General features: G+C 33.2%; 2 protein-coding genes across 7 annotated transcripts in view; one reads left to right on the forward strand and one right to left on the reverse strand.

Annotated features, from left to right (window-relative positions):
* The window catches only part of EcR (Ecdysone receptor), a 604,745-nt gene extending 586,894 nt beyond the window's left edge, over window positions 1-17,851 (forward strand). For 4 of the 5 annotated variants that reach the window (XM_076409505.1, XM_076409506.1, XM_076409507.1 and 1 more), the window contains 4 exons: window positions 8,822-8,950; window positions 10,751-10,903; window positions 10,966-11,188; window positions 13,650-17,851. In XM_076409505.1, the coding sequence (XP_076265620.1) occupies window positions 8,822-8,950; window positions 10,751-10,903; window positions 10,966-11,188; window positions 13,650-13,900 (756 nt within the window). In that variant the 3' untranslated portion in view covers window positions 13,901-17,851. Of the gene's footprint in view, window positions 1-8,821; window positions 8,951-10,750; window positions 10,914-10,965; window positions 11,189-13,649 lie in introns of all 5 variants that reach the window. The other variant, XR_013006503.1, reaches the window with a different exon arrangement.
* A 6,195-nt stretch (window positions 17,852-24,046) lies between these two features.
* The window catches only part of LOC143199582 (uncharacterized), a 105,004-nt gene continuing 102,629 nt past the window's right edge, over window positions 24,047-26,421 (reverse strand). Inside the window, exons 16-17 of one of the 2 annotated variants that reach the window (XR_013006501.1) lie at window positions 24,840-25,858; window positions 24,047-24,771 (exon numbers count right to left, since the gene is read on the reverse strand). Coding sequence is in view for 1 of the 2 variants with exons in the window: in XM_076409504.1 (XP_076265619.1) it covers window positions 25,599-25,858 (260 nt within the window). In the remaining variant the exon portion in view is untranslated. Of the gene's footprint in view, window positions 24,772-24,829; window positions 25,859-26,421 lie in introns of those variants that run through there. The other variant, XM_076409504.1, reaches the window with a different exon arrangement.

Below are 26,421 nucleotides of genomic sequence, written 5' to 3' on the forward strand. Positions count from 1 at the left end.
AAAATATTATATTTGTACTTATTTCTATTTTTTTTGGGAGATTCCAATTTAATTCCAATGCTGATGCCAATATAGTCATATTTTCCTTCTCGATAGGTTCAGATAAAATATTTGTGAATAAACAAATTATGTATTTCAATTATATTACCAATGTAGGATTTAATGATAGACGCACTATTTATATTATCGGAAATTGCATTGAATCTTGTTTAAGCAACGCTCTGTTACATTTTTTTTATTAATCTCCTAGAACGTCAACAATCTGCCCGTGGGCAATAAGTATTATTATATGATTTCAGTTATATAATATAACCATCCTTACATGTAGAAGATCCAGCTTATTCTAAAAACTATTCTAACTTATTCTAGAGATTATTAAATTTCACTCTATGTGTCTTTTAAGCACTTTGTATGGCAGTTTGCGTTTGAGTCTACGCACTTTACTGTCATCGCGCACATTTAACTGTTTGGCGAGTGCATTAGGATGCACTAATGGTCTTTCAGAGTACTTCGCGCTAACACTCCGAATCACATTCGTTATGGGTTCTATGGGGATATCGCGCTGAATCAGTTTGTTGGACACCTAATATGGGGCATCGACGATGTGTCGCAACACTTTATTCTGGAACCTCTGGAGGATATCTATGTTAGATTTACCTACAGTAGGACCCCACAGTTTAATACCATAGATCCAAATTGTCTTAAGTATTGACTTATACAACAAAACCTTATTATCTAATGATAATTTAGATTTAAGCCTTATCAGCCAATACATTTGGTTTAGTTTAAGCCCAAGCTGTTTGCGTTCTGTAACTATATGTTTTTTCCATGTCAAACGTCGATCGAAAAGTTCATGAATATTCAATTTTACTGAGGGACATGTTCTTCTACAAAGGGTGAATCACATCACATGGGTAGATTTTGTCTCATTTGCTTTGATACGTCACGTTTCCAACCACAATTCGATTTTGTTAAGATGAAGTTCGAGATTTCTTGTGGCTGATATTACATCCCGCTGTATCGTAAGTATATGTTGCAACAGTAATGTTTCTTGAGTTCGGTAGGTCAGCTGTATACAATAGATATAATAAGCCAACAACACTTCCCTGAGGAACACCCGAATATATTGGGTGTAGGTCAATGTATTCGTCACCCTGTTTGATAATAAAATGTTTATCTGTGAGGTAGGATTTCAGCAGTTGAGAGTACGTATGGGGCAAAATCTTTTTCAATTTAACTGTAGTCCGGTGTGCCACACCATGTCGAAGGTCTGAGAAATATCGAGAAATGCAGCGGAGCAATATTTTTTATCATTTAAGTATTTGTTAATTTGGTTGAATAATCTATTTAGTTGTTCTATTGTGCCGTGTTTATTACGGAAGCCAAATTGATGGTCTGGAATAATATTTCTCTCCTCTGCGATTATTTTGAGTCTCTTAATGTATAAATTTTTGAATAGTTTAGAAATCACGGGTAACAGGCTTATAGGATGATAAGAGGAGACGTCTTTTGATATTTTCCCAGGTTTAAGAATCATAGTGATTTGAGCCACTTTCTAAATACTAGGAAAGTAATTAAGTCTTAGCAGGGCACTGAATATGAATGTTATTAATTTGATGCACTTTCTTGACAGCTCTTTTAAGATACTTACAGTTATTAGGTCAAAACTAGGACCAGAATTAGAATTGATTTATTTATGTACTAGCAACCCGCCCCGGCTTCGCACGGGTGCAATGCTGATACTAAATTAAATACACTACAGAAAAAATATGAACGTTGTATATAAAAACATAGCGGCCCGCTCCGACTTTGCACGGGCATAAAATATATATGCCTATGTCACTCAATGAAAACATGATTAAAATCGATCCAGTATTTTTGGTTCATTCATTACTGCCCTTGGCCTGCACGCATTAAATTTGGAGTAAAACAATTCCTCTTCCCCTATACTTACTATGAAGATTTCCTGCTATCTTTGGAATATCTAAATTCATACAATTTTTATTACATTACACATTTTTAAACGCAAATTTTAAATTTGTAATATCTCCGAAAATATTTGTTTAATTTACATGCTGTAAGGAACCATATTGATCTATATTAATTGCACACTGTATTTAAGGTACTTAATTCGATAAGGATTAATGCCGTATTGCTTAAAATAGCTTCGTAAATAAGCCATTTTCTCACGTAAAAAGTAAACAATAAAAATGGTTAATGTGGGTTATCCCTAAAAGATAAACATATACCATCGCGGACTTTTTTGTAGACCTTTTTATGGTGTACAATACTGTAGTACATTAATTTGATCTAACTCGTAGGGTTAGGCAGCGTTTTTGCTAATTGCTAAATAAGCCTAAAAAAATAGGTTAATTTACGACATCACGTTAGAAACCTCTAAAATTAGCAATGTTGCCTTAGTATATTATGCATGTATTATACATATAAACCTTCCTCTTGAGTGACTCTATCTATTGAAAAAAACCGCATCAAAATCCGTTGCGTAGTTTTAAAGATTTAAGCGTACATAGGGATATAGGGACAAAAAAGGCGACTTTGTTTTATACTATGTAGTGATTGTTTGTTTTACTTTATTAATAGTAAATTTCTCATGTCGCATATCCATTTGAAACGGAGTGTTAAGAAAGTCAACTATGTTATTTTCTTCTGTTGCGGATATTTCAGACGGGTACGGCTTAAATACTGTTTTTAAATATTTAGAGAAAAATTCCGCTTTATCTTTATAATTCCTAATGCAGGTGTTGTAGTCAATTTTAATGGGTGGATTATGTTGTTGAGGTTTTTTAATTTTTTTTGTTACTTTCCAGAGAGAATCATTGCATCAGTTGGCGTAAAGTTTTCTAAATAGTTTTGAATTCCTTGATTTTGTTCCTTATTTATTAGCTCTTTCAGCTTTTTTGTGGCCTTGTTGAATTTTCTCTTGATTTCTTCTGTTCTGATTTGTCGCCAGGTTTTTCGTTCTGCTACGTTTAAGTGTATAATCAGCTGGTCTGAAATTCAAATAACAAACATTCCTGTGCGTATGCAGAAGCTCATGCAGTTCCACAGTGAGAACATGGTTCTTCATTTATTGGGATTTAACTTCTCATTTTATATTCTTCATAATTTCTGAAAACTAGTTAAATGATTTTTTGAAGAACTCGAAGAAAAGGTCGTAGATCTACCAAATAAGCTGGAATAAGCGAGCTAGTTTAGATTGCGTCTTTGTGTCCATACGTAAGTCGATGGTAATAATGAGATTTTTTTTCAAATGATGACGCTACAGCATATATCTAAAATGTAAAAATTGCAGATGAAATAATTCGATACAGATTTAATCTTGTTTCGCTGCTCATCAACAAGCCTTTCATTCCAACCATTCGCATATATCAATAGAATCTGATGACCGGCACAGACGGTGTAAATAAAGAACAACTTCTCTGAATGATGTTATACTAAAAATCCCGAAATAACCGGTTGCTAATCGGGTTTTTTTCTCTTCATGGACGCGAAATTGGTGGCCAGGCCGAGATGGAAATTGAATGGGCGCGGTCCGGCGTACCATTTTTGTATTGCGCCGCGAGAAAGAAATGGAAAGATGGTTATCGAGAAATGACTTTCTTTTCGGGACATGCGGCCGTAATTAACAAAGCGAACGAGTTTGGAGCGAGTGAAAATGTTGCCTCGCGCTCGTTCTTATTCGGGCCGGACACGAAAGGTCTTTCTTTACGTTTTTATACGCGCTTTTTGTTGTTCTTTCGCTATCGTTATCGATTCATAGTTTATGGAAGGTCGCCGAGTGGCAGTCATCAAGCCAGGAACCCCTCCATTTATAATAGAGATTTTGGATTGGAGAATTAGAAATAATTACAATTATATACAAAAGTTACATAAAAACTGTGTCAGAAGACTCAATTTAACTATTACGCTAGTATTTTATACCAAATTATTTTGCAAATATTTTATACTAAATTATTACCAAGTTATTTTGTTATTATTTTACAAATACTACATTTAAAATCCGCCCCACCTTTTATCATTTTATATGATTTCAATGCTTGTGCACTGTTCCAGTCTGGCATCGAATGTTGAGGTTGTTCAATTCAATGCAATTCCTAAGACAAATTCTGCATTTTTCTCTCCAAGATCATATTAAAAGTTAAGTTATCTGCTTGCAACAAAATGCAACAATTGTTGTTACAATAGTTTGAAACTGTCTGTTGAATGAAAAGTGAACGAATTCCTCATATACTTCTGTGGTGATATCGATCTTTTGGGTGGAAGATAATGCAAACAGTTGCCAACACTTAATTTTGTTGTTTCTTTTTAGTCCTAAATTAGTTTTGACGCAATTTCAATATCTTAAAGACTTATTTTTTATTGAAAATATATGAAAAAAGCGAATGATGAATCTAAGTAATCAGCATTTGGATTAAAACATGTCGCAGATATTTGGAAGATGTCAGCAAACGAAATAAAAGCCTATAGACCTATATCACTGCTGCCAGTGATATCTAAGGTTTTTGAAAAACACCTGCTGAAAAGAATAAAACCGATCATAGAGAGAAAAAATCTAATACCAACACACCAGTTTGGATTTATTAACAAGTACTCAACAATTGACGAGGTCCACAGAATAACAGATGTTATTGAAAAAGCCTACGAAAGTAAAAAAGTATGCTCAGCTATATTTTTAGATGTAGCACAAGGTTTCGATAAGGTTTGGCATGAAGGCCTTATTTATAAACTACAGAAAATGCTACCAAAACAACACACCGAACTATTAAAATCATACCTTATAACCAGAATTTAGAGTCAAACAAGAAGAAGCTTACTCTACAACAGAACAAGCTAAAGCAGGTGTACCACAAGGAAGTGTGCTGGGACCAATGCTTTATCTACTCTACACTTGTGATATACCACAAACGGAAAATATTACGATGGCTACATTTGCTGATGATACTGCGATTATAGCTGTCGGAGACAATGGTGAAGAAGCCTCACGAAAATTACAACAGGCAAGTGACAATAATGAAAGTAAATCTGTACATGTGCAGTTCACCTATAAACAGACCGTACAAGGACCCATAACATTAAATAATACTATCATTACATATAGCAACAACGCTAAATATGTCGGAATGAATCTCGATGCAAAACTTCGCTGGAAGGAACATATAAAGAAGAAAAGAAAAGAACTGGAATTGGATGGATGGAGCAAGCTAAACAATATATTATTGCAAGAAAAGACTAGCAATAGGGATTAACAGCAGCAGTCGTCCTCTCAAGAGCATGGATTGACACTCTTGTTTTTAACTCAATATATTTCCATATGGAATTTATCATACAATAAATAAATATCATAACAGGTCAATTGAAAAGTCCCCAGCCTACCATAGTAAAGCACATTTTTTGGCAAATTTAGTTTTTTTTTATTTAACATAATTCCCTTCAAGGGTGATACACTGATTATAGCGACCCTACAACTTTTCGATACCATTTTTGTAGTACGATTTGTCCTTTGCTTGAAAATAGGCCTCAGTTTTGGCAATCACCTCTTCTTTCGACGAACATTTCTTCCCAGCGGGCATTCTTTTGAGATCTGAGAATAGGAAATAGTCTCTGGGGGCCCGATCTGGAGAATGCGGTGGATGAGGAAGCAATTCAACCCCCAATTCATGGATTTTTGACACGGTGCATTGTCTTGGTGAAGCAGAAGTTTCTTTTTCTTCAAATGCGGCCGTTTTTCGGCGATTTCGTACTTCAAACTGTCCAATAACGCTATGTAATAGTCGCTGTTGATGATCCTTCCTTTTTCAAGGTAACCAATGAATAATCTTGCCAGCCGACTGTTGCGTTTTCCCACACTTTGGAGCGGGTTCATCGTGTGAAATCCACTCGGATGATTGTCGATTGGACTTCAGAGTGAAATGATGGAACCATGTTTCATCCATTGTCACATATCGACGCAAAAATTCGAGTTTATTACGCTTGATCATCTTCAAAAAGTGATCGGAATCATCAACTCGTCCTTGTTTTTGGTCAAAAGTGAGCTCGCGCGGCATCCACTTTGCACTTCTCATACCCAAATACTCGTGAATGATATGATCTATACATTCAATTGATATCTTTAGAGTGTCTGCTATTTCGTTCAGTTTCAATTTACGGTCATTCAAAATCATTTTGTGGATTTTTTAAATGTTTTCGTCGGTAACAACCTCTTTTGGGTGTTCACTGCGTTCACCGTCTTCGGTGCTCAGTTCACCACATATAAACTTAGCATACCAATCCTTGATAGTTGATTTTCAAAAAGAAATATTTTATCGCGAACATGCGAAATTCCTTTTTATCCAGTTTTTTCACAATAACAAAAGTTGCTTCACTCAAAATGGTATAATTCTAATACAAACTAATGATCCGACAGCTGTCAAATTTGTGCATGCATCTTTTAAGGGTTAGGGCTAACCAAAAAACATATGGATTTAATTCTAGTGGCGCCATCTATGTGTCAAGCCGGGGCCTTATCAACTAACCTGTTACCTAATATATCTATATAACACAACATTTTTTCGTGAAAGATAGCTCTTTGCTGTCTTAAATTCCTTTCCTACAGAAGCAAAGAGCGAAAGAATCTAATAATTTATATAAATTAACCTAAATTTCTGTTCAGGTCGTCATTAATTTCGCTTCCTAAAATATCACTTGAGTATGTATTCACGACCCTTTAACATAATTAAAGCCAAAAATAAACTGTTGTCATTAGCGGTGACCATTAATCAAAATTAAATTATTATTATCTCATATATTAGCCCAAATTACAAAACAAACCATTATCAGATCCGAATTTAATTATCTCCAGAAACGTTTTGAATAAATAGGAACAAGAACAAAGACTGTGGTAAACCGAATATAAATCCATTATATAAATTGTCAACTATCATATATATACAGTATCGTTCAAAAGTTTGAAAATGTTGCGATAGGCGCGGGCTCGAATTCTGCTGGGGCATGATCGTAAATTTATGTTTATTGTTTAAAATTTGTGAATGTTCTAGGCAAGAGTGTAAAATTCGACAAAGAAAATGATCCCAGTCACCCAAGTAACCAGACTGGTGAAAACAGGATGTCTTCTGGAATGATTTGTAATTTGGTCACTCGTCAGTCGGTTGGCTTAATGCCGAGGACCGTGGTTCGGAGCCCACGTAAGACTGTAGGTCTAGTCTAGATAAACCATCGTTGGTAAAAAGGAGACTTTAATATATATAAAATAAAGTTTGGAAACAATAAATTAATTCAACTAACAGACTTATTACACGGAATCTTAATCAAACCTCAACAGCATTTAGTTAAAGTTAGTTAAATATGTTTAATACAAATTTAAAAAAAAAAATTCGTTAAATTTTGGCCTCCGGAGTATTCGAAGTCCAGTATCTTTATTGTAAATACTTAATAAATATTATTCACTTTGTAAATATTCCCACAACTATGCTGATGTGCCGATGGGCACTCTTCACTTTTCTATCAAGTTCATTCCATACTAATTCGATAGGAAATTGGCCATTTTGTGGAACTGGTGTATGTGTTTCAATATATGCAAAATTTCTGCAGTTCGTCTTGCTCTAAGAAACCCTAACATAGCTTTGAAGAATTTTCAGGATCATTATCTTGATAAAAAGAAATAAACTTCGGCCAATTATATTTACTCCAAAAGGAATCACATTTTTCCAGAAGCATTTTAAGATAACATATATTCAGATTTTAATTCATAATGTTTTTAAGTGTTTTAGTCAACTTCAGTCTCATTTAGTACTAGTTATTGTCGGTTTTTCGTCTGCTACGCATGCTCTTAAGCCATCAGATAGTAAATATTTCTTTATATTCTTAGTTGATACTGGCGTTTTTCATGTTTTATTTTGAGTACCAATAATTTGAGACATAGTTAAAGGTCGATTTCGTTTCGATAGCCTTAATTCCTGCTTTGTTGTAGATTTGGAACGTCCAGACCTCCAATCTTCCTCCATCATATTTCCAATAGTTTTTGTCTAAGAGTATAATGTACGTCTTTATATGAAACTTTGGCGGATAGAATATCCATTCTGCCGTAAAGTTCAGATAGCACTCCATTGTTAAATAGACATATATGTTCTACTTGCTATTTTATTGTCATTAGTAACTGTACTATGAACGTTACAAAGTATACTGAATTATAAACTGATATATTTTTGAAATAAACCCATATTTAAGAGATTAGAGTATATTCAGTATAAAAGCAATGACCGAAGATTCTAAGAAATCAACAACTGGCCGTGTAAATTTGTTGTCATAAAACAAGTCTGCCAATTTTTTTACAAAATATACAGTTGATAAGCAACTAGTAATTTTGTTGATTCTTTTTATGAGCAACCTATTTATTTAAAAATGTATCAGAGTATTTTTTATGTCAACTAAAAATATGTTATTTCTAAACTTCCGTAGTGTAATCAAGAGAATATGTTAGTTATTGGGATTTTTTGTTAACAAAAGTAAAAATATATTTCTACATCGTGAAGGAATTCGCTATTTTTCCTGTGTGAAAGTCCAAGACGCGGAGAATTATTCGAACGATTAAAATCGTATTAGTTGCCTTCCAATTTATTTTCATATCATCGCTGTTCAACAGCCACCTAACATGCAATTACGGAACTTTCCCCATATTGTTTTCCGAAACGATTCAATGGCATCATGCCTAGTTTTTATGCCGCGAACTCATCAACTGGCAAACTCATAATTGTCGGTAATGAAAGGATGAATATTTACCATTTTTTTCTCTTTTGTTTTCTAGCTCTCGGATGGCGAAAAATCGAACGGTGTCAAGCCGATTTCACCAGAGCAAGAAGAACTCATCCACCGACTAGTTTATTTTCAGAATGAGTATGAGCATCCTTCAGAAGAAGATGTCAAACGGATATTGGTAAGTAATTGTGCTGTAATTGTCTGTACCATCCAACTAATATTAGAATAAATCTTTGTTAAGTTTGTACATCAAAGTTGCTCACGGCCATCAGTCTACTTCACAGTCTACTCACGTCAATGCATGTGGCATACGACGGACTAAAATTTGATTTTGACCCGTTGCCAATTCTTATAAAGTATATGTATATTTCAAGAATATGTACATATAGTCCGTTTAATAAAACAGTCAACTCAGATCATCTAAATTGATTACGTCAAAATAACCGCATTAGTTCTTAAGTTTTAATTCATTTTGACTCTGACATAATATAATTATAATTTAAATAAAATAATGAAACAAAAATGTTATCAAATATTATTTATTTTAACATTATAGTACATATAAATGAGTCATAATCCCATATTCAGAAAGTTTCATTCAAGTGAATAACTAAGCTGTTAATCTCCAATCTATCTAACATTTGTTCACAGTTTCATTATTTGACAATTTCTTCTTCAATATATCTGAATGAGTTCATCCAAACCGAAGGTGTTATTAAAAATCCCTGTTTCCAGCATGCAGAAGAATATATCTGCAATAAATTATGAATAAATGTTTTGACTAATAAAACCTAATCAATTGTAATACCAACGTTTCCCTTTTTCCATCAACTTGTCGCTATTTTTATTAGCTTGTCATCAGTAATCCAATGACCCATTCTGAAATATCGATGCCTCATCTAAATACACAAATTGAAGTAATAAGTCCTCCTTGATTTTATTATATGCTTTTAAAAATTGTATTATTTTAAAAGCAATGTCTGGTAGTTTCATTAGACTTCTTCGTGGGTTATCTTTTACACTATTTAAATCCTATATTACGTTTATATGTAAGTTTATATTATAAAAACTACTCACTGTTTTTATAGATTTCATATATTCAATCTTTGATAGATCTAGTATCAAGTTGATCTCAGTTCGTCACCCGCTTCGTATGAGGACGGTTTCTTTTCTGAGAATCCAAGATTATATTTTTCATTTTTTTGAAATATTTTAGTGATTATGCCCATAGTAATATTCAGTGCAGCTACAACATTCTAATACATATTTCAATTAAAATCATAGCGACCTAACAGTAAAAATGCTTACTTCTTTAACAAATTTTACTTGCAAGAGAGGGCCTCCATTATCTCGTTCCTGTTCAAAATAACTGATTAGAAACACAATCTGTTCGACATGTTCAATCAGAATAGTAATAATAAGCAGCGATTGGGAATTGATTAAAACAAGTAAAGGGTTAAAAGGTTTGTCGGTTTATAACCTGTAATTGTAACAAATATTTTGAAGAATTTTGCACACGTTTGACAACAGCAACAACCGGACGACTTTCGTAGGCTAATTGGAATACATGTTTGAACGTATTAGACGGCATTGTTTCTCTTGAGACGAAGGAAAATATTGTTTGATTCTAAACATATTGATAACGTGAGTTCACTATTATTTTGAATAGACTATATAAATTGGATTCGCTTGCTCGTATATAAACGAATATTATACTTTATTACCGTATAAACATATAAATTCATTGATATGCTGTTTCCTCGATAAACTACGTCGAAAGTTACATTGAGTAATCAGAACCAAAGAAAAATTTATTAATTATCTATTATTACAAAATTACGAAATGTTCCGAAGAATCTTATTTACAACATTATCAAGTTTTCAATGAATTCAGACAACACTTACTACTGTCGAGGCCAGACATACAAATAGCGGCCCTTGTTTTTAGCACTAATTACAAACATTAATCACGTTTCAGAACCAACCCATGGAAGACGAAGACCAGCGCGAAGTCAGATTTAGGCATATCACTGAGATAACCATTCTCACAGTCCAGCTCATCGTTGAGTTCGCAAAGAGGTTACCAGGTTTCGATAAGCTTCTTCGGGAGGATCAGATAGCATTACTGAAAGTACGTACAGGTATTTGATGGTAGGTTGGTCTGTATTCACGCTAACGAATCTTGTTTTTTAGGCTTGCTCCAGTGAGGTGATGATGTTCAGAATGGCCAGGAGATATGATTATCAAACTGATTCCATTCTCTTCTCAAATAATCAGCCATATTCCAGAGATAGCTATAATCTAGCTGGCATGGGGGAGACCATCGAAGATCTCTTGCATTTTTGTCGAACAATGTATTCGATGAAAGTCGATAATGCAGAATACGCTTTACTTACAGCTATTGTCATATTTTCGGGTAAGCAATTATCAAAAATTTTTAAATGCACTTCGGTTTTACAACATACATAAATTGAGACGACAGTAAAAGACCTCGCATCCATACCTATACAAGTTTCTATTGGCTAGGACTGCACATGCGCACTTGTTCTAATCTAGCCTGATAGTTTTCACAACTCGCGTCCTTTTTTACTACGCATTTCGTACTGTGGTACTTAGGTCTTAGTTGTGGTTAGATGTCATTTTTAGGTTAATTTTGTATTTACATTTTGTTGAGGTAATATAATTATTTCATAGGCAAAATTAGCAGCAGATAATGCGAAAATAAGTGTATAAAGTATAATCTTCAATTACTATGTTATCAATTTATTCCAACCACTTTCAATTAAATACAACTTATATTTTACACAATGCTGAAGATTCATGATACTTCGTTAGCTTTCAGCTTCGTTATAGCTTTTTTCTTCTTTTGAAATATCTGTAAAATCAGAAAGATATAATTATTTTAACATTTTAATACACATGACCATATTTCATTCTTACCTTTACTATAATCTTCAAATAAGTTTCCATATTATTTACCATAAAAATATATCCTTTGTTCCATAACAATATACAAAATTATAGTGTTATAAAATGATCATATTTTATTAATAATTCACACCTTATACACTTATTTTCGCATTATCTGCTGCTATATAATTAAATAACCGAATTTAATAATGGGAAAGGTTTTGTTTCCCAATATGACATCAGTTGCTTGGTGCATCCACTGTATAGCTTAGACCTAACACCCCTTGATTATCTGTTGTTTTTATATCTCAAAAACTCTTTACGTTTGAATTAAAATACTCCTCTGTGAAGTCTGTGAGAACCACTTGTTTATTGTTTTAACCAGAAACTACAGTTCTTCACCGTCAGAATCATGGCTCTGCCTGAACCATAGATAACAATGGAATATGTTTGGCTGAAATAAATTCAGCTTCAAATATTCAGAAAACTAGTTGAATTTTGGTTTAAAACGCCACGAACTTTTTCCCATGCACAATATTAGCAAAAGTACACATTGGATAATTCATGAAAGACAAATTATGCAGCAGTTAACTCAAAGAAATGTATTGGATTGTTATCTGTTATATGAGCCATAATTTTGTCAACAGTTGCAAGTTCTACAGCGTATAGTACAAGAAATATACCATATAAATATCAAGAAATTCCTACTGTATAGTTTGATGGATCCTTTATCTATCTTTGCTAATTTCCTCTTCTATAGTTTGGTGTCACATACTCTTATCAACCTTTAATCATTCTTCAGGTAAATTCTTAAATGAGTTCTAACTTTATAACTAAACTAGCGACCCGCTCCGGCTTCACACGGGTGCAATGCTGATACTAAATTAAATACACTACAGAAAAAATATGAACGTTGTATATAAAAACATAGCGGCCCGCTCCGACTTTGCACGGGCATAAAATATATATGCCTATGTCACTCAATGAAAACATGATTAAAATCGATCCAGTATTTTTGGTTCATTCATTACTGCCCTTGGCCTGCACGCATTAAATTTGGAGTAAAACAATTCCTCTTCCCCTATACTTACTATGAAGATTTCCTGCTATCTTTGGAATATCTAAATTCATACAATTTTTATTACATTACACATTTTTAAACGCAAATTTTAAATTTGTAATATCTCCGAAAATATTTGTTTAATTTACATGCTGTAAGGAACCATATTGATCTATATTAATTGTACACTGTATTTAAGGTACTTAATTCGATAAGGATTAATGCCGTATTGCTTAAAATAGCTTCATAAATAAGCCATTTTCTCACGTAAAAAGTAAACAATAAAAATGGTTAATGTGGGTTTTCCCTAAAAGATAAACATATACCATCGCGGACTTTTTTGTAAACCTTTTTATGGTGTACAATACTGTAGTACATTAATTTGATCTAACTCGTAGGGTTAGGCAGCGTTTTTACTAATTGCTAAATAAGCCTAAAAAATAGGTTAATTTACGACATCACGTTAGAGACCTCTAAAATTAGCAATGTTGCCTTAGTATATTATGCATGTATTATACATATAAACCTTCCTCTTGAATCACTCTATCTATTGAAAAAAACCACATCAAAATCCGTTGCGTAGTTTTAAAGATTTAAGCGCACATAGAGATATAGGGACAGAAAAGGCGACTTTGTTTTATACTATGTAGTGATAGCAAATTAAACCCAAAATATACGGTATTCATTCAATGCATTTTAACATTTTCTCAGGCTGTATTTTTCAATATAGGACTACATTATATTTTTGAGTAACTTTGAGACCTACTGGTTCTTAAAGTTTCCAGAACAGGTTCTTATTGGTTACCACACATCAGTTCCATATTTATTTCTAAAAGAGTTACAATTATGTATTAATCTAAATAATTACCTATAGTTATGTATTAATGTATTTTTTCTTGATTTTTAGAGCGACCGTCATTGATAGAAGGTTGGAAAGTGGAGAAAATCCAAGAGATTTACTTGGAGGCCCTGAAAGCTTACGTGGACAATAGGAGGAAACCTCGGGCACACGTGATATTCGCGAAGCTTGTGTCGGTACTGACTGAACTGAGGACTCTGGGTAACCAGAATTCCGAAATGTGCTTCTCACTGAAACTAAAAAACAAAAAGCTGCCACCATTCCTGGCAGAGATATGGGATGTGGACGTAAAGACATAGTGGAGGATGGAAAAGCACCAAACCGGATGATCCGGCATGGGTGGTGTTCTGGGCTTTTCGTTGTCTCTGCTACGACCCGCAGCTGGTTACTGTTAAGGATATTCCACGGAGAGTGATAGCACACCACCATCAGTTGGCTGTGAAATATTGTAAAAATATACATTTTTTTTAAAGAATAATACTGACTACTAAGGTTGGACGGCATCTAGGCAAATGTTATTGCGTTTGAGCATAGTTTTTATTTAGAACAATTAAGTTTAGCTCGATTTTTCTTATTACATTTTAAACTAATGTAGATTTTATAAGCCTTTAAAACTCTGGACCTTTTATAATGAAAATAAAAAAAAAACAAAAACCATTTTAAAATGGGCGAAAAGCTTACATTCAGAAATTGCTAAGACTGGGACTGGACTGAAATTACAAAGGTGCCTTCACGAACACAAAAGATCCACTCAGACTGAGGGCAGGTGCAAACAAACAAACAAACAAATAAATAAACAAACAAGACACGAAACAAGGCGGAACCTAGAGAAAAAAAAACAAACGGAGCCGGAGATGGTTTTACGACGTGCAATTTTAGTTAATTCTTAACGCGAATTTTAGTCATCCTGCTATCCTGCGAGATTCGTCGATTCTGTTTTTCGTTTTCGGTTATTTTTTTCTTCTTTCATTCGATACGAGCACCAACATACTGAGCGAAGAGAAGGAGATATTTTTCAATAAAAAAAAACCTATATAGATATATATACATACAAATTTCAACAATAAATGGCAGAATTACTTCAGAACGTGGTTCAGCAGCCGTCCTCTAATTATTAACCGCTTAAAATAACTGACACAGTGATTGTGAAGTGATTCCAGTTTTGAACAAGAAAGACAGTGCTATTTTAGACGAGTGCCATTCATTCTGGGCATAGTCGTTTATGATATTTAACCCCAATCCCTCCTCCCAACCTCCCTTCACCCTTGGAGAAAAAACGAACTATCCTGCCTCTTAAAAATTAAAAAAAAACACTATCGATGTTTTATCTCTTTAAATGTGTAGTTGTCAGTCTATTAATTTTTTATACTGTATAATTTTTCCCGTATTAGTATTTCGCTGCTAGTTTATACAAAACATTGCATATATATACATACATATTTTTCATCGATGTACATAAACATATTTTCATAGAACTAAAAAAAACATGAGACAGATGTGTATTTTTATTCCTGATATTTTACAGTGTATTCCATACAAGCATCAATGCTACCAAACAATAAAAATTATATATTGTGCCTTTAATAGAACAAATTATAATAATATTATTAATAATATCAACGTATATTATTAATACTAATAACTATATATTTAATTATGTAATTTATATTACCTTAATTTATTTGGCAATTATCTTAACACATCTTAATACACAAGTAATCTCTTGGAATAAACTAAAACTGTATTGGTATTGTATGGGGTACGCTCAATAACGAGAACGCCATCTATTGCCTTAATGGAAAAAATCACATATTATTTTTAACTCAGGAGTCAACCCTACCCTATTCCTTCAAGTATAGAGTTGTTAAGGGAAAAAAGACAGATGATGATGTAATTATTATATTAAATGGTCAACGAGAGGACAATGATCTTACCCTCTGAAGGCCTTTCGCTGTGTAGATGTTTGTTGAAAAATTAAGAAGTATATTGTTCAAATGTCTTGAGAAATATGGAGTTAAATATATTATAGAAATAGACCTCGGACCTCTACGTAAGTGTACAAAACAATGATGGTACAAAATACTTCAGGAACATGTTAGATATTGAGTTTGTTTTTTCAGTCATCGGTTGACTCCGTTGTTTTATCTCACTGCCAGCAGTGGCTCTGTCTCTGAATCATCATCATCATCAAAATGGTGTGTCATTGGTGTTTAAAACTGAAATTCGAAACCCCTTCAAAACCGACCATAACCGAGATTGAGGAATACTTTAATATGAAGTTACTTATCCACTTAGAGACTGAAACATTTTCTTTATATATTGAAATTTTACTTTAACATTGGGGCTTCATATTTTCAAGTACCTGGTCAAGTCCTTTCTGTTGCATACCACGAAAATATTTGTTGGATATTAGTTTAAAGGACTAGCACCGCACGAAAGCACACATCGGTGGAGATTCTTTTTACGGTAACTTTGTATACACGATTTTTAAACGGTAGTACCATGTAGTGCTAGCCTTAGAGTACTTAATTGGAAATTTTACGTGCGACTCATTAGAGAGATCTCAAAAGACTGCAACTTTTTCTTGTTGTTCATTTAGATAAACGAAATTTTGTTGTTATTTTATATTTTATGTGGATATTTGGAAAACTGTAAATATGGATTGTATATTTAGATTTAAATTAATCGTTTTTTTTTCTGGGTTCCCGATGAATGGGTAACCGGATCTACATAGAGAGGTGTATATTTTACAGAAACGATAATCGGTAGAGTAATTAGCGCTCTCTATATCTCGAAATACGCGAACACGAAGGACTTTGACTAAACGCGTTCGATGTGTTTCCAAAGTCGGTTTTATGGGGGTTCGCGTGGAATTCAGACGGTCCCTCCTACTTTTATATCTGTAGACATAACAGTGACTTAATAAATACCGATCAAAGTATAATTGTTGTGTAATTGTAATCAGTTTGAGGCATTAAGTAAGATCCAAAAACTGAAAAGCTACGATCACAATGGAAGAAAAAAACACTTTTGAACACTGCCAAGTATTTGGAACTGCCATCATTTTGAGCTACCCTATTTTACATATGTCGTTGTGTAATTGTAATAAATGTGAACATCATCTAACTTTAATGCTGGGACCGTTTCAATTCCCGATTTCAACTATCGAAATCATTTAAACAAACGACTGTAATTATACATTTTAATAAACCATGTAATGATTATTTTTATTGTGTTTGCACCCTGAAGATGCCTAGTCTAACAGAGCCCCCTCTACCTACCTGTACCGCGTTATTATCACGAGTAAATACTGGTTCAACTCGTCTATCTATCCTCAGATGAATGTTCTTCTTTTTGTTGGCGATGTTAGACTACGTTTCTTAACGATTTAATAATCTTTCTAATAGAAAGAAATGATGTTATAAAAGTATAATGATTGGCAAATCACTAGCATGCATATTTCTAGAAACTACCTTTTACTTTACGATAATGTTTATTTATTACGTACTAATGATTATATTTTTTTTCTGTAAGTTTTCTTTTATTGTCTACACATGTTTTCATCGTGTTTCAAATCTCAATTTTAGCGTACGATATTTGTAAATATTTTCGAAATATTACCACTATTTAGTTTTTAACAAGTTCTATTAGTTTTTTTTTTCTTTTGTCAAAGCAGAGATCGCGAACAATCTCCCAACTCAACTGCACAGAGTGTATGTAATGGTATAATGAAATTAATCACGATATGATCGATTTTTTTGCTCTGCTTCAACAAGAGAATCCATTCCTACAAGAAAAAATGAGAAATATATCTAGATTAATTACTGGAAAAGTGCAATATGTACAAATTTTACTAATTTTTTATATAAATATGTTAGTTGTATATTGAAATCAATTAGTTGTGTTAATTATTACACAGAGAATGCTGATTGGCAGTATTATTGGCATCAGTTCAAGGGCAACTTTTGTTTGTCTAGAGATGACATTGTTGTTGGTTTTTTTTAAAGCATGTCCAAGAACGGGGAACGTTGACAGTTCGGCCAGTCACCTATGGAACTGTTTTATACATATTAGAGTTGATTTTACTGTACAGAATTGCTTATATGTTACGTGACTGGCGGATACTGGACCTGAGACCCTACGATGTTGACTTGCAACACAAACATGACCTGGTAAATCGAGAATTGTAAGCAATGAACTTGTTTTATGATATATTTTGTGCAGTAAATCGTAAATTAATAGAACTAAAATGTGTTTCATTTGCCTATTTCACTTGATTTTTTATTTTAATTGTTTTTTTAAGTACCTTTAGTGGTTCAACCATCTGATCAATGAATAATAAACATGATATGTAGAAAATCAGTTCAGTAAGCGACTTTTTGTGTATATATGTCTATTAATCAAATCAGATGGCAATAAGAATAAGGGTTGTGGATTCGGACTAATTAGGCACGGAGCAGAAAATGAAAATAGCGTGTGTGAGTAGTTTTTATGTACAACGGCTAGTGTTAAATGTACTGATTAGTTTAATAGTTACTATTTAACAGGTCACTTCAAAAGTCCCCGGCCTGACACGTAGACGGCGCTACTAGAATTAAACCCATATGCTTTTTAGTTAGCCCTAACCCTCAAAAGATGCGTTTATAAATTTGACAGCTATCAGATTAGTAGTTTGTGAATTATAGCATTTTGAGTGAAGCAAATTTTGTTACTGTGAAAAAAATGGATAAAAAGGAATTTCGCGTTTTAATAAAATATTGGTTTTTGTAGGGAAAAAATACAGTTGAAGCAAATACTCGGGTTGATGCCAAGTTTCCGGGCACTGCCCCAGGAAAATTAACCATCAAGGATTGGTTTGCTAAGTTTAGACGTGGTGAAAGGAGCGCCGAAGACGGTGAACGCAGTGGATGCCCAAAAGAGCTCCCAAAACCGACGAAAACACTAAAAAAATGATTTTGAATAACCGTAAATTGAAATTGAATGAAATAGCAGATACTCTAAAGATATCAATTGAACGTATACATCATATCATTCACGGATATTTGAGTATGAGAAAGCTCTGTGCAAAATGGGTACCGCGCGAGCTCACTTTTGACCAAAAACAACGACGAGTTGATGATTCGGAACAGTGTTTGAAGATGATCAAGCGTAATAAACCCGTCGATATGTGACAATGGATAAAACATGGCTCCATCATTTCACTCCGAAGTCCAATCGACCGTCCTCCAAGTTGACTGCACACGATGAGGAAAACGCAACAGTCGGCTGGCAACGTTATAGCGTCTGTATTTTGGGATGCGCATGGAATAATTTTCATTGACTACCTTGAAAAAGGAAGGACCATCAACAGCGACTACTACATAGCGTTATTGGACTATTTGAAGGACGAAATCTCTGAAGAACGGCCGCATTTGAAGAAAAAGAGAGTGCTGCTTCACCAAGAAAGTGCACCGTGTCACAAGTCAGTGAAAACGATGGCAAAAATCCATGAATTGGGCTTCGTATTGCTTCCTCATTCACCGTATTCCGCAGATCTGGCCCCCAGCGACTATTTCCTGTTATCAGATCTCAAAAGAATGCTCGCTCGGAAGAAATTTTCGTCGAACGAAGAGGCGATCGCCGAAACTGAGGTCTATTTTGAAGCAAAGGACAAATCGTACTACAAAAATGATATGGAAAAGTTGGAGGGTCGCTATAATCAGACTATCACCCTTGAAGGGAATTATGTTGAATAAAAAAATTATATTACATAAAATCAGTTAATCTAAGAGGTTGAAGAATAGCGAGGTTAATGAAGAGGATATTTGATAGAAAACTGCAGCCATATACGGAATCAATACACAAAAACTAAAGAGCCGAATGGCTAAATTAAACTTATATATGTCATCATCACTCTACATTTTCAGACGCTACACAGTGTGACGTGGCATACGGTATAAGGACAATATTCGATATTTAAAAAAAATTAATATATCCAATACGCAAAAACAAAAACCTGGAAATTATTTGCATTTTGTCTAATGTTCGTTAAGGGCGCATCAGCTGGAGGGCCGCGACCCATCACAAAAAATGTTCTTGGTGTTTTGTTTTTTTAAAGAAGTTCAAAAACATCTGTATTTACAAAGAGTTTGCAAGAATAAAATACATATTTTTCGAATTACAAGTTTTAGCAAATTGTCTTAAGTGTGTATTAAGTAAACTTTGATGTCAAGAGATGTGTAGCTCCTCGAGAGTTCTGTTCGCCAACTCAGCGCGTTTCTTCTTTTTGTTTTAATTGAGGCCTCTTCAAAAAGAACTATTCGGTTCTCTCTCTCCAATTTAAACTGGAATTAGGTTGGTCTATATCCAAATATGGTGTTTTTTGTAAATTACTGAAAGTCGCCTGCGAGAACCACATACTTTGTCATATTTAATAGCCATTCTTAACACGAAGATATTTATTTTTCAAACGTTTTATTATTATTATTTTTCAAATGTTTATCAACATTAAGAAGAGACAATATTTTTTCATAAACCGACTGTTTTCGATTACATTTTGGAGATTCTAATCAAATGTCTTTTAAATCTTTATTTTTTATTATAACATCTGCCACTAAAAAAGCTCTTTTAATCGCAACCCACAAAAATTCATTTTTTTTTTGGAAATGCTAAATTAGTTTATGAATAGTTTATTGAAAAATCTTGGATGTGACGCGAATGGATTTTTTTAAAAACTGGAACAAAGTTTGAAATGCTGGATGATTTAGACAAATTTGACTAATTTTTATCTATAACAATATGAAGTACCTACCAACTTGAAAAGAAGTAATTCCTATATTATGTAAAGAGTACAATATTTAATGTAATCGTGACTCTTGGTCGATGGTGACATGTCAAAGTTTAGAAGCGTTGCTAAGCAACAGCGCGGCCAACCAAGATAAAGTGATGTTTTTATGTTATTTGGTGACCTGTTATTAGTCTACCCAACAATTAAATAAAAATATTACAATTTAAAAGTTAGAAATTCAGTTTTTAGTTAATTTTGTCCATGATACGTCACACTGTGCACTAGTTAGGGGGCTCATAATTTTCAGTAATTGGATAAGTGGAATATATAATATATGTAAATAGTTAAAACTTGTTTTATGGTCCATGTTTAGTTCCAGAGCGATATAGCGAGATTAAATATGTCGGTCTGCCTCGATATCTCATTCTATGACATTTCCAACTGGCCAGGGTGAACCAATCATCAAATCGACATTTCCAAAAGGAAAGTTAACAAACTAATTTTGACACTGGCGTTCATCTGAGCATTCATTACCGTTAACACTAAACTATTTTCGACTATTTCACAGCTGCAAATGAAACTTATGCTAGAATGTACAGATATGATATATTATGTTTTTGGAGCTCAAATCTGCAAATCTGCTCGTAAATTAAAATGCGGCGGTTAAGATTAATTTCTTCTTGAGAATGTTTAGTTTGAACTGGCTAGGATGGATAGTTCCGATAATAATTCGGTAGAATGTCGTATTTTGCGAATGAAATTTTGCGACGAGGAAACATATGAAAGTTAATGAATTTATATTGACAAGATAGGCGAGGTGAGAATATTTTCTAATAAAATATTTTTCGTTATAATGACGTTTCGTTATATTAAGCGAGTGGTTTTATAATATTTTAGTCGCCTTTTTACAAATTAAGATCTAGCTGGACATGGACCTGCTGCTTAACGTGGGCTCATAACCATAGTAATATGCAATAAACTTATAGGAAATGATATATTTTTAGGAAGAATATCAGACGACTACAGACAGATAGTACCTTGGTGCCAATGGACAAACACACAAAATAACAGTGAACTCACGTCATCAATATGTGCCCGTCGCAAATTGTAAATTCGTTTTAGAGTCAGACAATATTTTCATTCTCATTTTATTCTATTTATAAATCTTTCTAAATATTAGCATGGACAGGGCCACTCAAGTATCTCAAAAAATGGAAAATATATTCTTAGATTCACAGAAAAGAACGTCCTTATATGAAAGGGGTGACGAATCAAGATCACCTTGATGTTAGCTTTATCAGAGATCAAACATATGAAATTTATAAAAACAGTTAGTAGAGTTTTTAATATAAACATAATTTAACACAATTATTTCAGATGAAACTGTTAATCTGAAATGTATCCATAGAAAGTTTAGGCATATGCAGCTCTCTGAGGAATGTAGAGCATCCTTTCATAGACTGTTAGGTAATACGATTTAAATGGTGCACGGTGATAACCCACGAAGAGAACTTCCAGAGATTGCTTTTGAAAGAGAACAACTTAGCCGGCTTGATGGCGCAGTGGTAAAGGCGATAGGACGGTCCTACTACCATTACGATAGCTGCGAGTTCCAATCCTGCTGGGACATGGTCGTGAATTTATGTTTGTGATTGTTTAAAATTTGTGATTGTCCTAGGCAAGAGTGTGTAAGACCGGATGTCTTCTGGGATGATTTCTAAAGTTGGTCACTCGCCAGTCGGTAGGATTAATACTGAGGACCGCGGTTCGGAATCCACGTTAAACTTTAGGCCCAGTCTAGATAAACCCATAGTTGGTAAATATATATATATATATATATATATATATATATATATATATATTGTTTCATTTAATAATATATTTTTTTACTTTTAATAGTTTTATTATTTTAGATTAGAATTTTGTTCTGTCAAAGTCAAAATTAACTAAAACTCAAAGTTGATTCGAAAACATTACATTTTGACGTCATGAAATTAGGTCACGTGGGTTTACTGTTGTATTGAACGAACTATACATCATACATCATACATCATACATCCATCATCCATCACCCTGGAAGGAATCAAACTCGCAAATAACGCAGCAATAATATAATGAGAATATGAAAAAAACTCGAAAATGATTTTATATTTTTATTAAAAATCGATTAATTAATAAAACAATTGACAATTTACAGATGAAAATGAACGCGAAAACTCATCAAAATATACTTATTAATTAATATAATCACGATTTAAATTTTGTGATAAATATGAATCATAAAAAATAATAAAATAATATGGTACGTATTGTAATACAACAACATTATGGAAATAGTAGGCTGTGGTTCTTCTAAAATAACTGCCCGTTCAAACAATAAAACATCTGCATCAATTGTCGAAAACAAAAAATAAATCATATAAGTATAGAACGAATAATTAAATCAAATAAAAAATAATAGCTGTGCAGATACAACTTAAGGTACATGGTAATACAATATTCCGTAATGAATAGACAGCGAACTAAAAATATCAGTCTAATCTCAGACTTAAGTCTCCACATTCAATCTGATTTATCCTATTTACAAAAATACAGATAGCTTATCTAAACATCACACTTCGAATACAATTATTTTCGTTATAAGTACAGCAAAGTTTTATTCCGGATCCTTGGATAAGTATTCTCACTGTTTTTTTTTCAGTTTTTTTTCAAACTTTGTTCGATCATTTTCATTAATCGGTACATTCATTAAATCAACCAATATAATCAGAAACACACTGGCTAGTGTTAAATAACACCTTTCATGATTTAAAAAAAAAAACAACGAAAACTATTTTTAAGTACAGTAAATTTTTACTTCAAATTCTTGGATAAGTACTCTTACTGTTTTTTTTTCAGTTTTTTTCTCAAAATATTTTTGAATTACCAGTATTTTAATTCATTCAATCAACCAGTGTGACCAGCAGAGCACTGGCTGTTGTTAAACAATACCTTCCATTATTTTAACGACTTTTCTTGGAACAAAAAAAAACTACGAAAACTCATATCCAAGATCCTAATATATATACAAAAATAAACAATAGAGAGGTAGATATAATACGTTTTTAATAAAAAAATCTCTATCTATATCAAGAGGAAATAATTTGTACTGTTTTGGGTGAGGTCCCAAAGAACAACTATTTTATATTATACGAAATAATTGACTTTATATCTCGATGTTATGTTTACAAATTCTTCTAAGGACTCCACGCTGATATGCTCCACCTATTTAGCAAATCATTCTTTTTAGATTAAATTCTTCATGTGAGTGAGTTGTGGCTAATACAATAAATTGCAATAATTTTTTATCGTTATTGCAATAACTATTTATATATAATAATTATCGTTTTGTTCATTATTTACTTTAATGTAGCTTAATTGTATATCATACAATTCTTGTTAGGATGATTGTGAATGTATTTCCATGACTCCTTCAAAAATTGACCAAACAATGTTAGCAGTATTTTTAGTGGTACTTCCTTAAATCAGTCAAAAATTTGGTCTTCATGGCTATATACACTAATGGACGGAAGATTCTGAAAATGTAGCTTATCGTAGCCTAACAATGTTGTAATTACTTCCATCTGGTATTAACAACTAACCAGTTACCAAGTCAGTATTCCGAGATGGAAAAATTGGCATTACTCACTACTTCTTACATTTCTTCATGAATAATCGACTCATCAGCAGGACTTCAAAATTAATGTTGCTTGCAACTTGATCTATCCAAATATCAAAAAATTTCAAATATATTTCAAATGAAAGAATGGTGAAGGTCTAAGAGGATTTAAGAAATGCATTTTACCATCTATATTGTATTTTTGTTGTGAAGGAAGAAAATTGAGGTCGCAGTTTTCAGATAAGTATCAAAGGAAAACTTCCTGAATTTTGATGCCCACAATTATCTGCATCTATAGATGGAAGATTCTAAAAAGGTAGTCAATCGTAACCCAATTAGATTGTTGTTACTTCCCCCTGGTTTTAATAACTGATCAGTTACCAAGATGTTATCTTGAAATATATATATGTTGATTATGAAATGACTTTATTCACTTTCTATTATATTTCCTGCTGATGCTAGTCGAGCCTTATGGAATATCAAGTGAATTGTTGGAAAATTTAGGTATTGTACATATTTTATACTTAACTTCTTTAAGTATTTAAAAAACCAATGGCTGATAGATTGATCGGATGATAGGTTGGTTTTATAGATCTTTTGATCATCTGGATGTTTTCTCTCATCTATATCTTTCAATGGCCTTGTAAAATATTTAAGACCTTTATGTTATTGAATTGAATATTGTGTTGATTCACACATTGTTGATCTATTTTTTCTTATGTACATTCTTCCACACTCACCAGATACTTTGGACATATCCGTTACTTTTATATTGGATTAGATTCTTTTTAGCTTTGGTGCTTGGGAGGATTACATCTTTCTGTATTCTTTGAATATAACTTTGAGGTTATATATATTCAATACCCTTCCAATGTTTCTGTTCAGTTCTTTTCCAATACTGTTCGTTGAAGAAACAGGCGAACTTTTATCAAAACTTTCTCGGTATTTCCTTCTTATACATTTTTGGAACAAGATTAGTTTGTATAAGAGAATATTTTTATTTATAACCCTTCAGCTGTATCCGTTTTGAGGAAATTCGGTTCGGATATGATGAACGCCATGCCAATTAAATAATTCAGGACGGATAGTATTTGCGATGGATGATGCTGTAATGTGACTTGAAGTAGTTTCGTAGAGCTAAGCAAAGGAAGGAGTCATTCCTCGTCTCCATGGTCAATTTGATGTTTTGATATTAAGAATTCAAGTGAGTCAGATACTGGATAAGCTCAAAAAAATCATAAGCTTAGGAAAACTAGTTGATAAATGCGATTATTATCTTGCTACTTAGTCTGAGTTTAAATATAACCATCAAGACCTTCTGGTGTTGAAAATACTTTAAATTTGTTACATGAAGATTGCAGGTATCTATATAAAAAATATTGTACTGTTGTTCTTGGTATGGTTGCCTCTTAATGACCACAAGGTCGTTTTGTCTTAGTCAATCTTTGGGACTTTTAACAAATTCCTCAGTACCAAATTACTTACTGTTAATTGGTCCCTATAAGTCGCTCGATCCAATATACAATATTGAATTAAATTCGCACATCAACCACCGTTAAATGATTGTTTCTGATCAATCGTCCAATTCTTGTATAGGCGGGAAGACATATTTGGGCGAGAGTTTACTGAAATCGACGTAAATTTTACCCTTGCTCGGGTCCAATTCTTTGAAAATGTCGGCGAACGACGGCCGATCGGCCGGATTCTGCCTCCAGCATTTCTGCATGAGGCCGTATACTTGGTCCGTGCAGGTTCCCGGGCGCTGAAGCCTTTTGCCTTTGCGGAGATAGTGGATGACCTCTTCGTTTCCTAACTCTTTGTATGGAAACGCGCCTACAATAAAAAATAATTAATTGTCAATTTTAGTAAAGTATATTTGAATTTTTCGTTATAGGATTTGTTCATTTTAAAAATATATTTATTGACAAAAATTGATACGATACATCTTATATATAAAATTCTCATGTCACAATGTTCATTCCCATACTCCTCCGAAACGGCTTAACCGATTCTTATGAAATTGCTTATGCAAATTCAGGAGGTGATAAGGGGTATCCACCCCAATTTTTTTGGATAATATGTTTGTTATGTAGCCTTAAAAAATACATACCAACCACTGCTTTACATCAATTATTATCACTTGGTAAGTTATGTGCAACGGCTGTGCATCGATACACCATTAGTCAATCAAAAATTAATGAAAAATCTTATCGAAACCACCATTTTAAATGACAACTTTCGAGGTGAAAAATATATTAATACCACGAATACTTATTATACCCACAGATGTGCCAATTCAATTTAAGCGTATTCAATTTCCGATTAGATTGGCATTTGCAATGACTATTAATAAATTTCATCACCAAACGATGCCTGTTTGTGGCTTAGATTTGAAC

This window comes from Rhynchophorus ferrugineus, unplaced genomic scaffold (genome assembly GCF_030347505.1).
Source record: "Rhynchophorus ferrugineus isolate W39M unplaced genomic scaffold, kcgeb_rfMv2 rfM7, whole genome shotgun sequence".
Taxonomy (NCBI): Eukaryota; Metazoa; Arthropoda; class Insecta; order Coleoptera; family Curculionidae; genus Rhynchophorus; species Rhynchophorus ferrugineus.